This window comes from Pelodiscus sinensis, chromosome W (assembly GCF_052426305.1).
Source record: "Pelodiscus sinensis isolate ZL-2025 chromosome W, ASM5242630v1, whole genome shotgun sequence".
Classification (NCBI taxonomy): Eukaryota; Metazoa; Chordata; order Testudines; family Trionychidae; genus Pelodiscus; species Pelodiscus sinensis.
Genome location: NC_143084.1, coordinates 13,348,510 through 13,364,890, shown reverse-complemented (window position 1 = coordinate 13,364,890; position 16,381 = coordinate 13,348,510). Strand labels below are relative to the sequence as shown.

At 50.4% G+C, this 16,381-nt stretch overlaps 1 protein-coding gene and 1 long non-coding RNA gene across 2 annotated transcripts; both read left to right on the top strand.

The window, feature by feature from the left end:
• Positions 1-5,419: 5,419 nt before the first annotated feature.
• LOC142818433 (uncharacterized) lies at positions 5,420-14,662 on the top strand. The gene is made up of 2 exons (XR_012895909.2): positions 5,420-6,652; positions 12,516-14,662. It is a non-coding gene; the product is annotated as an uncharacterized LOC142818433 (long non-coding RNA).
• LOC142818410 (uncharacterized) lies at positions 8,354-14,662 on the top strand. Its single transcript, XM_089775061.1, has 3 exons — positions 8,354-8,389; positions 9,173-12,780; positions 12,829-14,662. The coding sequence occupies exons 1-2, from the start codon at positions 8,354-8,356 to the stop codon at positions 12,050-12,052; spliced, it is 2,916 nt and encodes a 971-aa protein (XP_089631187.1). The 3' UTR covers positions 12,053-12,780; positions 12,829-14,662.
• Positions 14,663-16,381: the final 1,719 nt, after the last annotated feature.

Below are 16,381 nucleotides of genomic sequence, written 5' to 3'. Positions count from 1 at the left end.
CTGACAATAGGTGTCAGAGGCCAGAGTCCATGGGGGGGGGGGGGGGGGAAGAGACCAGGACCGACCCACCCACTCCCAGGATGCAGTGCAGCTGCTCATAATAGCTGCACAACTGGAGTGCCACCCCCGAGCAGGAACTCTGCTCCCTGGTCTTCATGTACGCCTGCCAAAGTTCTGTTGATAGTTATTGGAAAACCCCAATTAACGTGTGATAAGACTTTTAATAACGATTGTTTCTTTCACACTTCAAGTCTCCAGCAATGATACTAGAACATGTAGTGCTGTTAGCCCTAATGCTTTAAATATTAGAGAAGACCAATTCCACAGCGATGCTGATGATCATTTAAAGGCTAGTATCAATTATTCAATACCATAACCGATAAAAGCCACTCTATGTTGTATGTATTGGTCTTGTGATACATTACGTGGTCATGGAATAAAGCAACTTCAACCGCTAATCTACTCTGCTCTGAGATCTAGAATGTTAAAATGATTGTTTGAAACTGGTGCTATTGCTATTTGTTTCCTCCCCTCCTTCAAACAAGGATTTGATACTGTGGAAGCAGGAAAAGGGAATTTGTGTGCAGCCATCTCGGTCTTGTTAACGAGAGAGCAAGAGTCAGGCTAAGTCTGTGGCCTGACAACGCGAGATCTGTAATTAGACGCTGCCTTCGCCTCTCGCCTCCATACGGAGATAAGGGTCGAACGCTGACTCTGGCAGGGACCTTGAGATAAGGAGCATCTGGGTGGAACTAAATCACTGTTAGCCATTGGTGTTTGGAATGGGAAGGAGACTAATTGTTATTGTTATTATATTTAATAGACAGTATAGAAACTGCTTCAGAATTGCTTGTATTCGAAGATCTGCCTCGGTGAGGGGGGGGGGGCTTCCCCCCTGTCCGAACCAGTTTTTCCCTTGCTGCAGCTCATAATAAGACTGCCTCTGGCTACTTGTTGCTTACAAACGCAGAGTGAGGACAATGTTTTCTTCCACAATTTGGTGCAGTGACTCGGATGGCAACACCCGATTGAAGACAGCGACAGCGGCTGCAGACCGTCCCCCTTCACCCCCAGGGCGCCAAACGAGAGGTAAGAGACCTTTTGAAATCTCTACTGGGGTGTGGAGGAGGACTGCCTGTGGGGTCGTCTGCTTCTTGTGGGCTCACGCCATCCGAACTTCTTGAATCTGCAACAAGGTCAGACGCAAAGCGGTTCCGGGGAGGTTGTTTTGTTATCCCCGAGTAGGCCTAAGTTTATGCAGTGCTGGGAACTGCTGTGGTATTGGTGGTGCCGCCCCGGGTACAGGAAGAAGGTTGTATTGCGTCCGGACATAAGGCACCTAGGTTTATGCAGTGCTGGGAACTGCTGTGGTATTGGTGGTGCCGCCCCGGGTACGGGAAGAAGGTTGTATTGCGTCCGGACATAAGGCACCTAGGTTTATGCAGTGCTGGGAACTGCTGTGGTATTGGTGGTGCCGCCCCGGGTACGGGAAGAAGGTTGTATTGCGTCCGGACATAAGGCACCTAGGTTTATGCAGTGCTGGGAACTGCTGTGGTATTGGTGGTGCCGCCCCGGGTACGGGAAGAAGGTTGTATTGCGTCCGGACATAAGGCACCTAGGTTTATGCAGTGCTGGGAACTGCTGTGGTTCTGGGGGGAAACGTGTTGTTTGCCGCCCCAAATATGGACGAGGTCCATAAAGAGAGATGGATCTAAAAGTGGGAACATTTCTGTGTGAAAAACATGCTGAGTGTGAATGTAGTGAGTGGACTGTGAATGCTGCTGCCCAGGTCTCTGAGAAGTGAGCTGATTCCAGCCGCACCAGGGCTCTCCCACAAGGGAGTTCTGAACGCAAGGGGGGTCAGCCGAACCTCGAGACTGAGCAGATATGTGAGGGAGTGACGACTCCCCTTATTTCATGAGCTGCTGATAAGGTCTGACACTCTAGACCCAGCAGACCCCTTCTTTGGAGTGTGTGGAGTTAGTTTCCTATAAGCCACTGAACGGACGGGGAGTGGACAGGATGCTCCCCTGAATGACTAAAATGGATGGGGATCAGTCTAAGCATACCCCCCAGACCGCTGAAAGGCACCCCTGCGTACTACATGTACGTGCATCATGGTCCAAGGACCTGTAAGCATTTGACAGAGAAAGAAATTAAAGCCCTGAGGGATGAGATTGAAGCTCAGAAAAGCAAAAATCCTCCCTACAGTGAGAAATGTAACTTACAAGCAACTGCACCACCTCTCCCAAGCTTAGGGGGGAATTTGGCCCAACATCACCCCTCTACTCCTCTCTATGCCCAGCCCTATATGGGCCCTTACCACACATTACTGAAGATAGAGAGGAGGCACAGAAGATAACTGAAAAGGATCAGCTCTTCCCTTTGGAAGAACGGGCTCTAGTAACAAATCTGCCCCATCCAAAGCAAAGCACTGAGTTTTGGAAGAGACTTAACAGCTTGTGGGAAGTATTCCTCCAAATTCTCAAGGAAGGAATGCCTGCCGACCAGCAAGCCATATTGGCCCTAGGCATTTTGGTTGGAAACATACACAGAACACAACACAGGGGCAGGAAAGGGCTGCCAAGCAACTTCAGGAGATTCTCAAGCCCCTTGTTAGCAAATAGATAACTACAGCCTCTCTGGCTGGAATCGCAGGCTACCCAAGGATGTCTCACAACGCACGAGTGGGGGCCAGCCAGAGAAAAAATAATAAACAGTTAAAACCTTTCCCTCACACACTGTTATAATTGGCTTGAGGGCGGGGGAGGACGTAACCTAAAAGCCACCCTAAAAGCCAACTAGTGGGGATTGAATTTGAAGATGTAATCACTAGAAGCTAAATCTGCCCTAACAAGGAGACACATTCTGCAACATAAATCTCCTTACAGAGCATGGTCGAGTGATCCACCCCAGAGTCAGCAGCATAGATCAACTGCTGCAGCATGGATGTTATGAAAACCCTATACTGAGAAGTTTAAAATTAGTAATAGCTGACTGCAATAATACACATTTGGATTTACCTACTGAAAGGAATCAGGAGGGGTGGGGGCTAATGGGAAAGCCCACCCTCCTTACCACATTAATACTGGACAAACTTGTATCATTGGGAAAAGTCATTTAGCAGGAATCTTAAGCATTCCTTCCTTGATTAGTGACCTCTTTAAAGCTCTCTCAGGGTATGTCTACACTACAATGTTAGTTCGAACTAACGGACGTTAGTTCGAACTAACATTCATAGGTGCTACACTAGCGCTCCGCTAGTTCAAATTTAAATCGAACTAGCGGAGTGCTTAGTTCAAACTAGGTAATCCTCATTTTACGAGGATTAAGCCTAGTTCGAACTTACTAGTTCGAATTAAGGGGTGTGTAGACCCTTAATTCGAACTAGTGGGAGGCTAGCCCTCCCCAGCTTTCCCTGGTGGCCACTCTGGCCAACACCAGGGAAACTCTATTGCCCCCTCCCAGCCCCGGACCCCTTAAAGGGGCACAGGCTGGCTACCGTGCCCGTGCCAGGTGCAAGCCTGCCAGCACCCAGACAGCAGACCCTGCACCTGGCACAGCACAGAGCCACCCACCCAATGTCCCCCAGCCCACCCCCTCTTCCCAGGACCAGGCTGGCGGCTCTCGGGAGCTTGCCCGGGACCGCAAGAGGCGGGCGCCTGCCTGGTCTAGTGCAGACATTGTGGACCTCATCCACGATCTCCGCACTAGGCACAGGAAAGTGGCCGGCTAGGGCAGGAGAGCTGCCAGCCTGGCCACCCAGGAGCAGGAGTGCATGAAAATCAAGGTGGTCCACTGAGACCCCCGACCCTGAGCCCTGAGCTTACAATGGACGTCCTGGGTCAGACCAAAGGTCCATCTAGCCCAGTAGCCTGTCTGCCGACAGCAGCCAACCCTAGGGACCCTGGAGGGGATGGACCAAAGACAGTGACCAAGCCATTTGTCTCGTGCCATCCCTCTCCAGCCTTCCACAAACTTTGGGGAGGGACACCACTCCTACCCCCTGGCTAAGACTACTCCATGGACCCAACCTCCATGACTTGATCTCACTTCCCTTTAAACTCTGTTCTAGTTGTAGCCTTCACAGCCTCCTGCAGCAAGGAGTTCCGCAGGTTAACTATTTGCTTTGTGAACAACAACTTTCTCTTACTAGTTTGAAGCCTGCTACCCATTCCTTTTCTTTGGTGTCCTCTAGTCCTTCTATTATGGGAACTAGTGGAGAACTTTTCTGAATGCACCGTCTCCACCCAACCCCTGCTTTTAGAGACCTCTATCCTGTCCCCCCTCCGTCTCCTCTTTTCTAAGCTGAACAGTCCCAGTCTCTGTAGCCTCTCTTCATATGGGACCTGTTCCCAACCCCTGATCATGTTACTTGCCCTCCCCTCTCCCAGCCTCTCTCTTCCCCTCTCACACCTCCTTTTCCCAGTCTCCCCCAGTTTTGTTCAATAAAGACAGAGTCAATGTTGGAAGAAACGTTTTCTTTATTTTGTACATCAGGAAGGGGGGCTAGGGAAGGGTAAGTGGAAGGAGGTGAGGGAGGAATGGGGTACGAGCCCCCGATGGGGAGGACTGGGCTGGCTCTGCGGGAAGCTCTCCTGCAGCCCCCCTATTGCCCCCTCTCCCCAGATGGCAGCCTGCGGCAAGTGCAGCCGGGCTGATGGCCGAGTGCTGTGATGTGCTCAGTGTGGGCACTCCGGGCACTCCAAACCAGGACTGGTTTTCAAGCGGGGCACCCCTGAGAACTGTCTGTCCGGGGTGGGGGTCGGGACCCTTTAAGCACAGTCCTTGGCTAGCCTGAGGCAACATCTCCACGCTCTAAGTCCTCCTCTGATGCCCTGCCGGCACTGCTTCCGGCCATCCTTAAGCCCGGTTCAGGGTCCACTTAATGTGGACGTGCTAGTTCGAATTAGCAAAACGCTAATTCAAACTAGTTTTTAGTTCTAGACGCATTAGTTCGAATTAGCTTAGTTCGAATTAACTAATTCGAACTAAGTTAGTTCAAACTAACTCTGTAGTGTAGACATACCCTCAGTGCCTACCATACTGACTAGTATTGCCTCATTGTTTGCTTGGACTTCTCCATCTGTTTCTATCTATTGGTTGTCTTTACCACATGGAGTTTTATCTTATTCTTAAATTTTAGAGACAGTCTTCTTGAACTATATTTATACTGGTGATAGTGCCTAAACTCAATTGGGCCCTAGGCTGTGGTATTACAAATAATTATAAAATGTGATTGTCACGGCTCACACGTCGTGCCCACATTTGGCCCCTCGGCTCCTGGGAGGGCTCCCACCCTCCAGTGGGACAGCTCCCTCTTGGGGAGCCCACTCCGGCGGCAGTGAGACAGCCCTATCTCAGGGAGTCCACTCCAGTGCAGCGACCCCCTCTTGGGGGGCCCACTCTCACCGGGGGGGGGGGGTCTGCCCCTTCGCCTCCAGGACGGCGCCTCTCAGGGCCTTCAGCCTGCCTCCGCCGTGAGCCCTTTCGGGGGGTCCACTCCCTCTGGACCCCTGGGGCCTCCACTCCCAGAGGGAATAGTGCAGCCCTGTTCTCCAGCCCAGAGCGACTCTCAGCCAGCACCCAACAGGAGGGTTTATTGAGCTTTGAACAGACCAACGGATCTCTCAGGCCAGTAGGCCTGGGCCCTCAGCCCACACGTCAGTCTCTCCTGCAGCCAGCTGAGTCCTGCCTGCTCTGCTCAGTCCCCCAAAACAGCCCCCAGTCTCCCAGCAGAGCCTCCAATATCCCCAGCTACAGCCCCTCCCCAGTCCATTGTCTTCTCCCTAGGTAAGAGGGTCACCCGGGCCCTTTCTTCTCTGCCTCCTCTCCTCCGTCCAGTGTTCTCCCCTCACTGGGACCAGCTGGGTTGGTTGCTGGGGACCCTCTCTGCAGCCCATTGTCTGTCGTCTGGCCAGACCTGGCTGTGTCCTCCAAGGAGGGTCAGGGTCATCAGGGTACCAGACACCATGGCACCAACTCTGGCCTGTTCTCTGAAACAACAAACTCCCCACCTTTGTCACATTAAACCAGTAACTGCTGGGCACTGAGTGCCCCCCTGTACCCCCAAAACTCCCCCCTTCCTCACAGTGATGTCTTTTGACTATGCAGGGCTAGAAAGGGTGCTATATTAACATTGATGAAGCTAGTTTATGTTTAGCTAGAAGCCATCTTGTATAACAGAAACCATTTCAGCTTTTTGTCTTTGCACGTAGGCCAGAGTGAACTTTCTATCACCCCATGCGCCAGGCCAAGACAGATGTGCTATTGGTATGTGTTAATTGGGCTGGTTCAGAGAGGAGAGGTACTCCCTCGTACCTGTCCGCCATCTTGCTGATAAGGCTTTGTTTTTCCTAGTCTAATTGATGATTTCTGTAATTGGATGCCCTGACGTCAGACTGTTTGGTTAAGGGTATAAAGATACTAGGATTGATTGTATTAGGTAGCCTTACTGGACCCAGCTTTGCTGGGACCACGTTTGGCTCACTTTGCTTTTATTGGCCAATAAAACTGTCTGTTTAGCCGCGTAAACTGAGTGAGGCGTTTGCTTCGACAATTTGGAGGTTCCACCGAGATTCCTAACGCGCCACTTGCCCATATGGACGGACCGGCACTCCACTTCCAAACCTCTCAGAGCGCTCAATAGAAGGTAAGGAGATACCTGTTACAAAATCTCCTAGTGAGGGCTTGGGATTTGGAGTGACGGCCGGCCATTGGGGTAAGGGGGGCTACGGAATTCAATTTTGTGGAGCGGCTAACATTTTTGTCTGTCTGTGTCTGTCTTTGTCTATTAGGCCTGTCTTATGTGTCACAGTTCCAAAAGGGCACACCGGTGTGTCTAGCGAGGCAGCCATGCGCTGGACCCTCTGTGTTCGGATGCTAAAAGCTGGTGTGGTGCCATTACTCTCTCTCGGCACACGGAACTATGGGGAAGCTTTGCTGTCTCTCTCTGTTATTTGTGGGCGTAGTACTGACCTCTGAGGCTAACCCCAGGCCATAGTGCCCCATTCCGCCAGGCTGTCTCCAGGCGCCAGGACGTGGTGTTCTGCTGGGCTGGGGCAGGTGCCGGAAACCCCTGCGAGGCAGGTGGACCTTGAGTCCAGTGCTTCGCAACAAAAAGGGGGGGGGACCAGTGCGAGCAGGTGAATTCTTGATTCGGTGACTCGCAGAGCGAGCAGGCGGATCCTGATTCAGTGACTCGCAGAGCAAGCAGGCGGATCCTGATTCGGTGACTCGCAGAGCGAGCAGGCGGATCCTGATTCAGTGACTCGCAGAGCAAGCAGGCGGATCCTGATTCGGTGACTCGCAGAGCAAGCAGGCGGATCCTGATTCGGTGACTCGCAGAGCGAGCAGGCGGATCCTGATTCAGTGACTCGCAGAGCAAGCAGGCGGATCCTGATTCGGTGACTCGCAGAGCGAGCAGGCGGATCCTGATTCAGTGACTCGCAGAGCGAGCAGGCGGATCCTGATTCAGTGACTCGCAGAGCGAGCAGGCGGATCCTGATTCAGTGACTTGCAGAATATGGTGTAAGCAGGCGGACTTTGGTTCGGTGTCTTACAGAATTAAGCGCGCGTGCAGAAAATGGGGGTAGGTCAGTCTACAGGAATTCCAGTGCCTTCTAAGGACAGTCCGGCTTTCTTTATGTATACCCACTATGGGAAAAATACTTGCAAGTTTCTAGATAAGTGGAATTTGTATACTCAAAATGACCCAAAATTGCAACTCCCATTGAAAGGGACTTTTGATGTAACTAAAATTTTACACTTAAAGGAGGCTCTTGAGGGTCGTGGAGCGAAAACTCCCGATCTGCAATGGTCTGCCTATCTACCATGGTATGAAGAAACTTTTAAAAGGCAGAAAGAATCTCAATTAAGAAGCTTTAAAGATACTCAGGAAAAACTGCAAACACAGATTAAACTGCTGAAAGAGGCTAGCACTCAATCAAAAGCAGTGATAACTAAGCCTAGTGCACCACCTATTGGGCAATTGTATCCTTGTCTCCCAAACCCCGATTCACAGGATGACATGAATGATGTCCTGTGCCCCGCGTGGAATCCCCCGCCAGTACCAGACCCACTTTCAGCTCCCGAGCCCCAAGTAGTTTCAGGAAGCCAGGCTGTGACTGAGAAGGAAAAACAAGGAACAGGGGTGTTCCCGATTACATATCAGATTTCTGGGGGAAGCACTATTCTCCTCCAGCCAGCAACTCCTAAGGGACAACGATCAGTGACACGTATTGAGGTGGGGAATAATAGCCCCGTCGCTGCTTATCCTTTACGGGAAGTCCCAAACCCACAAGGAGGGCGTATGCGGGTTTACCAACCCTGGACCAAAACCGAATTACACGCCATGGCCAAAGATTTTCCCTCAGTAGAAGAGGACCCGGTAAAATTTAAAGCAGAACTGGCACTAGTAATACGGTCTTATGATCCTAACTGGCAAGACCTTGATCTGCTTTTGAGGGTGATTCTGCCTGATGATAAGCGTAACAAGATTTTAGAGAAGGCAGGCTGGCCATCTGAACCTATTTCAGGAGACCCAGATTTAGCAGCTAATAAAGAGGCTCTCACCCGAGCTAGAAACGGACTGCTTGATAGTATCCTTCAAGTCTTTCCCAAACTTCCGAATTGGGCTAAAATTAGCACCTGCAAACAGGAAGAAAATGAATCACCAGGTGCCTATTTGGAAAGGCTTACTAAAGTGTTTGAAAGGCACTCTGGCATTGAAAACCCAGCTGACACTGCCAAGCAGGCGCTGGGTGCTGCTTTTGTTACTGGACTGGATCCAGCTATCCAGACCCTGTTAAAACAGATAACCATTAGCTGGGAAACTAAACCCTTAGAGGAGCTTCTGACAGTGGCAAACCACTGCAGACAGTGTATAAAGGCTAAGCAGGACAAAGAACCTAAGCTTATAGTTCTGCAATCACTGCCTACTAAAACAGGCAGGAGTCAGGGGCGTCCTATAGAACGACAGTCACGGGGCTCACCCTGGTCTGGAAATTCTGCCGGCCGTGGCAACCCCAGGATAAATGCAAACACTTGTCACTATTGCAAACAGCCAGGACACTGGAAAAGCCAGTGCCCAAACCGCCCCAGGCAGCCAGAGCCTGTAGCTTTCAGACCCCCGCAGGGTCAGTTTACTTTAGCAAGGGCTGAGAGTCAATAGGGGTGCCCAGAGGAGGATTGCAACTTCACCCTTTTATCTCCGCTTATTCCCCTGAACTCTGACGGCACCCTCACTTGCCAGGTTGCTGGACAAAACACCCAGGTTTTAGTGGACACAGGTGCTAGCAGGTCCACTCTCCAAGCGTCTTCTTTCTCTATTCCCGTTTCTAACCAGGCTGTTAATGCAGTTGGTATTTCTAATCAAGTCGTGCCTCACCCTGTTTCTAAACCCGTGTCTCTTGTACTAGGACCCATTTCAGCGCATCATTCCTTTCTCCTAAGTCCTACTTCCCCTGTGAATTTATTAGGAAGAGATTTATTGTGTAGATTACGTTGCACTATTTTCTGTACTCCTGATGGGGTTTATCTTGAAGTGCTTGCACAGACCCGACAGGAGGTGGAAGACCTGCTGCAGGGTCCTGACACTGAACTATTTCCCTTAATTCCTGTTTCGGATGCTGATCTTTTGTCCCAGGTCCCCAACTGTTTGTGGGCCACCACCCCAAACGAAGTGGGCAGGATATCAGTGGATCCTGTTTACATTTCTGTTGATACAACTAAGCGCCTGCCCCGTATTACCCAATACCCACTGAATCCTGCAGCTGAGGCAGGGATTCAGCCTGTCATTTCTGATCTCTTGGCACAAGGTGTTCTTGTTCGCTGTACAAGTGAGTGTAACACCCCTATACTGCCTCTAAAGAAACCAGGAAGGGACACCTATCGTTTCGTCCAGGACCTTCGAGCTATCAACGCTATTGTCATTTCTCAATTTCCTGTTGTGCCTAACCCGACCACTATTCTCTCCTCTATCCCACCTGATTCCACCCATTTTACTGTAGTTGATCTTTCCTCTGCCTTTTTCAGTGTTCCCCTCCATCCTGATTGCCAATATCTTACTGCTTTTACTTATAAAGGACAGCAATACTGTTGGACCGTTCTGCCACAAGGATTTAGAGATTCTCCCACCTACTTTTCACAAATTCTACGGCAGGATCTCTCTGACATTACATTCCTTTCTGGCTCTACTCTTATTCAATATGTAGACGATTTGCTTCTTTGTAGCGTTTCCCTTGAGGCCTGCAGATCAGACTCTGTTGTACTTCTCACGGCTCTAGCTAATAAGGGTCATAAAGTGTCTAAACAAAAACTTCAGCTCTGCAAGCCCACAGTTCGGTATTTGGGCCATGACCTCTCGGCGGGGAGCCGTCACCGCTCTGCTGATAGAATCCAGGCAATCCTTTCTGCCCCTAAACCCACTACCCCCTCCCAAGTCCGCTCTTTCCTCGGTATGGCTGGCTACTGCAGACAATGGATTCCTAACTTTTCTCAGCTAGCCAAACCGCTCCAGGAGCTCACCCGTAATGCGACCCCTTCCCCTATACCGTGGAGATCTCAGCAAAACACTGCTTTCTCGTCTCTGAAACAAACACTAGCTTCTGCTCCAGCTCTGGGCTTGCCTGATTACTCCCGTCATTTCACTTTGTTCTGTCATGAAAAAGAAGGATGTGCTTTAGGTGTACTAGTGCAGAAACATAGTGATAAATACCGCCCTCTTGCTTATTACAGCACCTATCTTGACCCCGTTGCGGCCTCATTTCCACCGTGCCTCTGTGCAATTGCGGCGGCAGCACGGATTTTAGAGCAAGCAGAACCTTTGGTTTTACAATCTCCATTAACACTGGCTGTTCCTCATTCTGTGTCAGCATTACTCTTAAAGGGAAAAACCCAGCACCTTTCTAATGCCCGTCTTGTTAAATATGAACGGCTTCTCTTTGCTTCTCCCAATGTCTCTGTAATTCGCTGTGACTCTTTAAATCCCGCTACACTGCTCCCTGCACCCCACGAGGGGGAGCCTCATGACTGTTTGCAAGCTGTGCAAGCCGTCACCTCTCCCAGACCAGACCTGTTTGAAATGCCTTTGGATAACCCTGATTTTATACTGTATACAGACGGTTCTTGCTTTTACAATTCTAGTGGAGTTTTAGTAGCAGGCTATGCAGTTTGTACTGTCTGGGATGTAGTGGGATCTGCCCCTCTACCTGCTGTTTCTTCCGCACAGGTAGCGGAATTAATGGCTCTCACAAGGGCTTGTCACATTGCTGCAGGAGCGTCTGCTACTATCTACACTGACTCCCGGTATGCTTTTGGCGTAGTTCATGATTTTGGTACGCTCTGGAAGCAGCGAGGTTTCCTTACCTCCTCTGGCCACTCTATAAAGAATGGGCCTTATGTAGCCGCTTTACTTGATGCAGTTCTGTTACCCTCTGCTCTTGCTATTGTTAAGTGTGAAGCTCATTCCTCTTCCTCTAATGAAGTTGCATCAGGAAATGACATGGCCGATCGGGCTGCTAAGGCAGCCGCCCTATGTCCTCCTCGGGCTGAAGCATTGTCCCCTTCTCTCCCACCACCGCCAGCTCCTTTGCCATCTCTGTCAGAACTGGCCCTCCTGCAGGACCAAGCCCCAGAATCGGAAAAGCAGGAGTGGAGACTGGCAGGGTGCACCTTGCACCCAGACCACTTGTGGTGCAGCTCTGATGGCCACATTGTTGCCCCAGTGGTCTTGCTACCTCACCTTGCCTCCGTGCTCCATGGATTGTCGCACATTGGCAAAGGGGGGATGGTGGCAATCCTAAAGCAAAATTGGTTTGCTCCCAAATTCTCCCAAGCAGCAAAAGATTACTGTCTGGCTTGCCCTGTCTGCCAAGCCCACAACGTGGGTAAACCTGTAAAGACAGTTCCGGCAACCAGACCTCCGCCTTTAGGACCATTTCTGAATTTACAAATGGACTTTATTCAATTGCCTAAATGTCAATCCTTTGACTATGTGCTGGTTATTGTTTGTTTGTTTGTTTTCGGGATGGGTAGAAGCTTATCCCTGTAGGAAAGCGGATGCCATCACAGTAGCTAAGAAACTTCTAAATCATTACATCCCATCATGGGGAATGCCCCTTGTGATCTCCAGTGATAGAGGTACCCACTTTACTGGATAAATTGTTCAAAAACTGACAAAGTACTACTCTATCAGACAAGCACTGCACTGCCCACGACACCCGGAGAGCGCAGGAGCAGTAGAGAGACGTAACGGGATTTTAAAGAACAAACTTGCTAAGATATGTGAGGACTCAGGTTTAACATGGGTAGAAGCACTCCCGATTGCCCTAATGAGCATGAGAGCCACTCCAAATCGGAAAACTGGACTCAGTCCACATGAGATTGCATGTGGCCGACCTATGAGACTGTTAAGCAGCCCAGACATTAACTTGGCTGATGCCATACTCATTAAAGGAAGCCTAGTCAAGTATTGTCAGGAACTTCTGAGGTGTGTACAGTCCTATCATTCACAGGTTAAGGACGCCTTCCAAGAGGCCCCGACTGAGCCGTGCCTTAAACTACAACCAGGAGACTGGGTTTGCGTGAAAGTTCACCAGCGAAAGACTGCCCTGGAACCCAGGTGGAAGGGTCCCTACCAAGTCCTTCTGACCACCCATACTGCTGTAAAGTGCGAAGGATTGCCCACCTGGATTCACGCATCCCACTGCAAACCCGTCCTGGCCCCTACAGAAGTCGGCCCCAACAAGGAGCACCGCAGACCTGGTACCGGAGACCCAGGTCCAGAAGCAGACAGGGATCACCGCAGACCTGGTACCAGAAATCCAGGTCCAGAAGTAGACGAGGATCAGCGCAGGCTTGGTATCGGCAATCCAAGCCCTGAAGCAGACGATCCTGAAAGACCGAGGCCAAGGTACCAGCTGCGGCCCAGAAGGACCTGCCAGCGATAGGTGAAGCAAACTACGAAGTCCTGAAGAACAGCCAGCATGAGGCTGGACAAACAATTCATGTTGAGCTTATGCTTAGTTTTGTTTTTAATACCTAGTAGTTATAACCTATATGGTTCAAATGTGTTTATGCTTTTAATGAACCAAGTTTCCCAAGAATTTAATTCCACAGGTTGCTGGATATGTGCTCACAGTCCTGTACATTCAGAAGGAGGCATCCCAATGATTCCAGTCCCACTGAACAACACTCAAATGAATGGCCCATTGTTTAATGAGCTAAAGCCAAATGATACCTGGCAGGATAAAGGGTTTACTAGCCCAGGGTACATCCGCCTAGCTCTGACACCAGTTGGAGAATACTGCTGGACATGTAATGGTTCAGGGGCCCGAGTGGGGAAAAGCAGGTGTGAGGTAAACATTGTCCTGAATAGAGTATAGAACAGAAATAACACCTGGTACAATAACAAAGGCCCTTATGACTTTGGAATCGATGGGTACTATTTGCAATGGATGATGAAGCCCCAATGCCAAAGGACCTTAACAGCAAAGGTTGGCCATTACTTTATATGTGGTCGCCGAGCATACAAAACACTGCCCAAGGGCTGGAGTGGAACCTGCTACGTTGGAGCAGCCTTCCCAGCCATTCGAATCACTAACCATCTCCCTGGGAGTAGAATCCGAAATTACCGAGAGATAACAGAAACACAGCGGTTTTGGGGAATTGCGTTCCCAGGATTGGGTGTGGCCTATGCAGTAAGAGAAATTCGGAGGCTGGAAGTAGCTTTCGAGAAAGTAGCTAATGCCACAACCAAAGCTCTCCGTGCCATTAATATGGAACTAGGAGAAGTGAGACAAATGGTTCTCCAGAACCGGATGGCCCTAGACTATGTCCTAGCTAGTAAGGGCGGGGTTTGTGCCTTAGTAGGAAAGGAATGCTGTGTGTATATCACCGACACCAGCAAAGAAGGGGAGGAAGATGCCTCAGATTGAAAAAGCTGTGGAACGCTTAAGGCAGGGGGAAGACTGGACCCTCTGGGATTGGTTAAGAGGCTGGTTTGGACATGTGGGAACTTGGATTTTGCAAGGTGTAGTTTTAGTATTGGCTATATTCTTTTGTGCTTATTTTTGTTTCTTGTTAATCAAATGCTGTATTTCTTGTATTCTAGAAAACAAGGGACAGACCCTTACTAAAGGGAATGTGGAAGTAATGATGTTAAAATATAATGAGCAGAGAGAGGAACAAGAAATGTATATAAAGGCTTTGATGAAAATAGAGATGTAAAATGGTTTCATGGTTAGCCTTTAAAAGGCTAAAAGGGGGGAGTTGATGAAGCTAGTTTATGTTTAGCTAGAAGCCATCTTGTATAACAGAAACCATTTCAGCTTTTTCTCTTTGCACGTAGGCCAGAGTGAACTTTCTATCACCCCATGCGCCAGGCCAAGACAGATGTGCTATTGGAATGTGTTAATTGGGCTGGTTCAGAGAGGAGAGGTACTCCCTCGTACCTGTCCGCCATCTTGTTGATAAGGCTTTGTTTTTCCTAGTCTAATTGATGATTTCTGTAATTGGATGCCCTGACGTCAGACTGTTTGGTTAAGGGTATAAAGATACTAGGATTGATTGTATTAGGTAGCCTTACTGGACCCAGCTTTGCTGAGACCACGTTTGGCTCACTTTGCTTTTATTGGCCAATAAAACTGTCTGTTTAGCCGCGTAAACTGAGTGAGGCGTTTGCTTCAACAACATGAATGTTATGGTAGCACTTAGGGCTCTAAGCATAAACATGGGAACTAGGGGTATGTCTACACTGCCACCCTAGTTCGAACTAGGGTGGCTAATGTAGGCATTTGAACTTGCAAATGAAGCCCGGGATTTAAATATCCCGGGCTTCATTTGCATGTTCCTGGGCGTGGCCATTTTTAAATGCCCTGTAGTTCGAACTCCCTGCCTGCGGCTACACGCGGCACGGACTAGGTAGTTCAAATTAAAGCTCCTAATTCGGACTACCATTAAACCTCCTTGCAGGAAGAATAACGGTAGTTCGAATCAGGAGCTTTAATTTGAACTACCTAGTCTGTGCCACGTGTAGCCACGGGCAGGGCAGGGAGCTCGAACTACGGGGCGTTTAAAAATGGCCACGCCCAGGAACATGCAAATGAAGCCCGGGATATTTAAATTCCGGGCTTCATTTGCAAGTTCAAATGCCTACATTAGCCACCCTAGTTCGAACTAGGGTGGCAGTGTAGACATACCCTAGAAGTGCAGCACCCCTGGGCTCCTGGCCTAGCACCTGGGATGCTAGCTGCTGCTTCATGTACTGGGGGCTCTGCTGCAAACCCCACATGCCAGGGTCCTCTGCTGCCAGCCCCACATCCAAGATTGCGCCTGCCAGTCCTGCACACTGGGGCTGCTCCTGGCTGCAGTTGGTAGGGAGAGGTAAGGGGGTGGATTTCAGCACCCACACTCTTAAAAATACTCTCATGCCACTGGCCCTGAGCCCCATTGTGCTAGGAGCTGCACAATGAGTGAGTGAGGGGGTTTGGGTGTGGGGTCTGGCCATGAGGGGGGATGCTTACCTGGCTTGGCACCCTGCTGCAGCAGGGAAAGCCTCCAGGCAGCATGCTGTCATTTCCCCAGCAGAGGGGGTGAGAGAGGGAGCTCAGTCCCTCTCCCTCCATGCAGCAGGGATCCCAGCCCAACTGCAGCACCAAGTCAGGCTTCCTGCTGGCAGGGCAGGGGAAGATGTAGAAACCCCGACCTTCCTCACCAGACCAGACTCTGCCGCTTCCCCAGCAGGGTGGAGAGGGGTACAGGGGAGAGAGAGCAGCAGTGCACGGGGGGCAGTGAGCCCGAGCACACCCCGGGAGGGTGGGGGGGGGGGCAGAGCCCAAGCATGCCCTGAGAGGGGGTCAGAGCCCCAGCTGAGTTCTGCACAGCCCCTGCCAGGGCACAGGCGGCAGTTTAAAAACACCGAGGTCTGGGAGAGGCCTTGGACCCTGCCACCCCTCCCAGCCGCTGTAACAAGCCACCGCCTGCACACAAGGAGGAGGCAGCAGTCACGCATCCCCAGAGGCCCCATGGGACAGGGGCCATCTTGTGGGGTGAGGGGGGGGGCACACCATGTGCAGTGGTAGGGCAGCCACAGTGGGTGGGGGAGCAGCCAGAACCATGCACCGCCAGAAGCCCGCCCCCACCAGCAAAGCTCCAATGGGAGCTGCCTATGGGTTCTGCAGGGGGCAGGGGAGTGAGTAGAATTTTCTCGCAGAACCCTTAGTTTCACTTCATGGAACCCCAGGGTTCCACAGAACACTATTTGGGAAACACTGGTGTATAAAATAAGAAATCATAGATACAAATGAACAGATTCAGGGAGTGCAAGATAACAGGCATTTATACCATCAAGGAATGGCCACCTGTCCCACAGACTTCTAGC

Excerpts from the sequence above, each read along its gene's own strand:
- LOC142818410 (XM_089775061.1), top strand. The coding sequence starts at position 8,354 with ATGGCCAAAGATTTTCCCTCAGTAGAAGAGGACCCG. Across the intron at positions 8,390-9,172 it reads CCTCAGTAGAAGAGGACCCG|GGGTGCCCAGAGGAGGATTG; the intron begins GTAAAATTTAAA and ends GAGAGTCAATAG.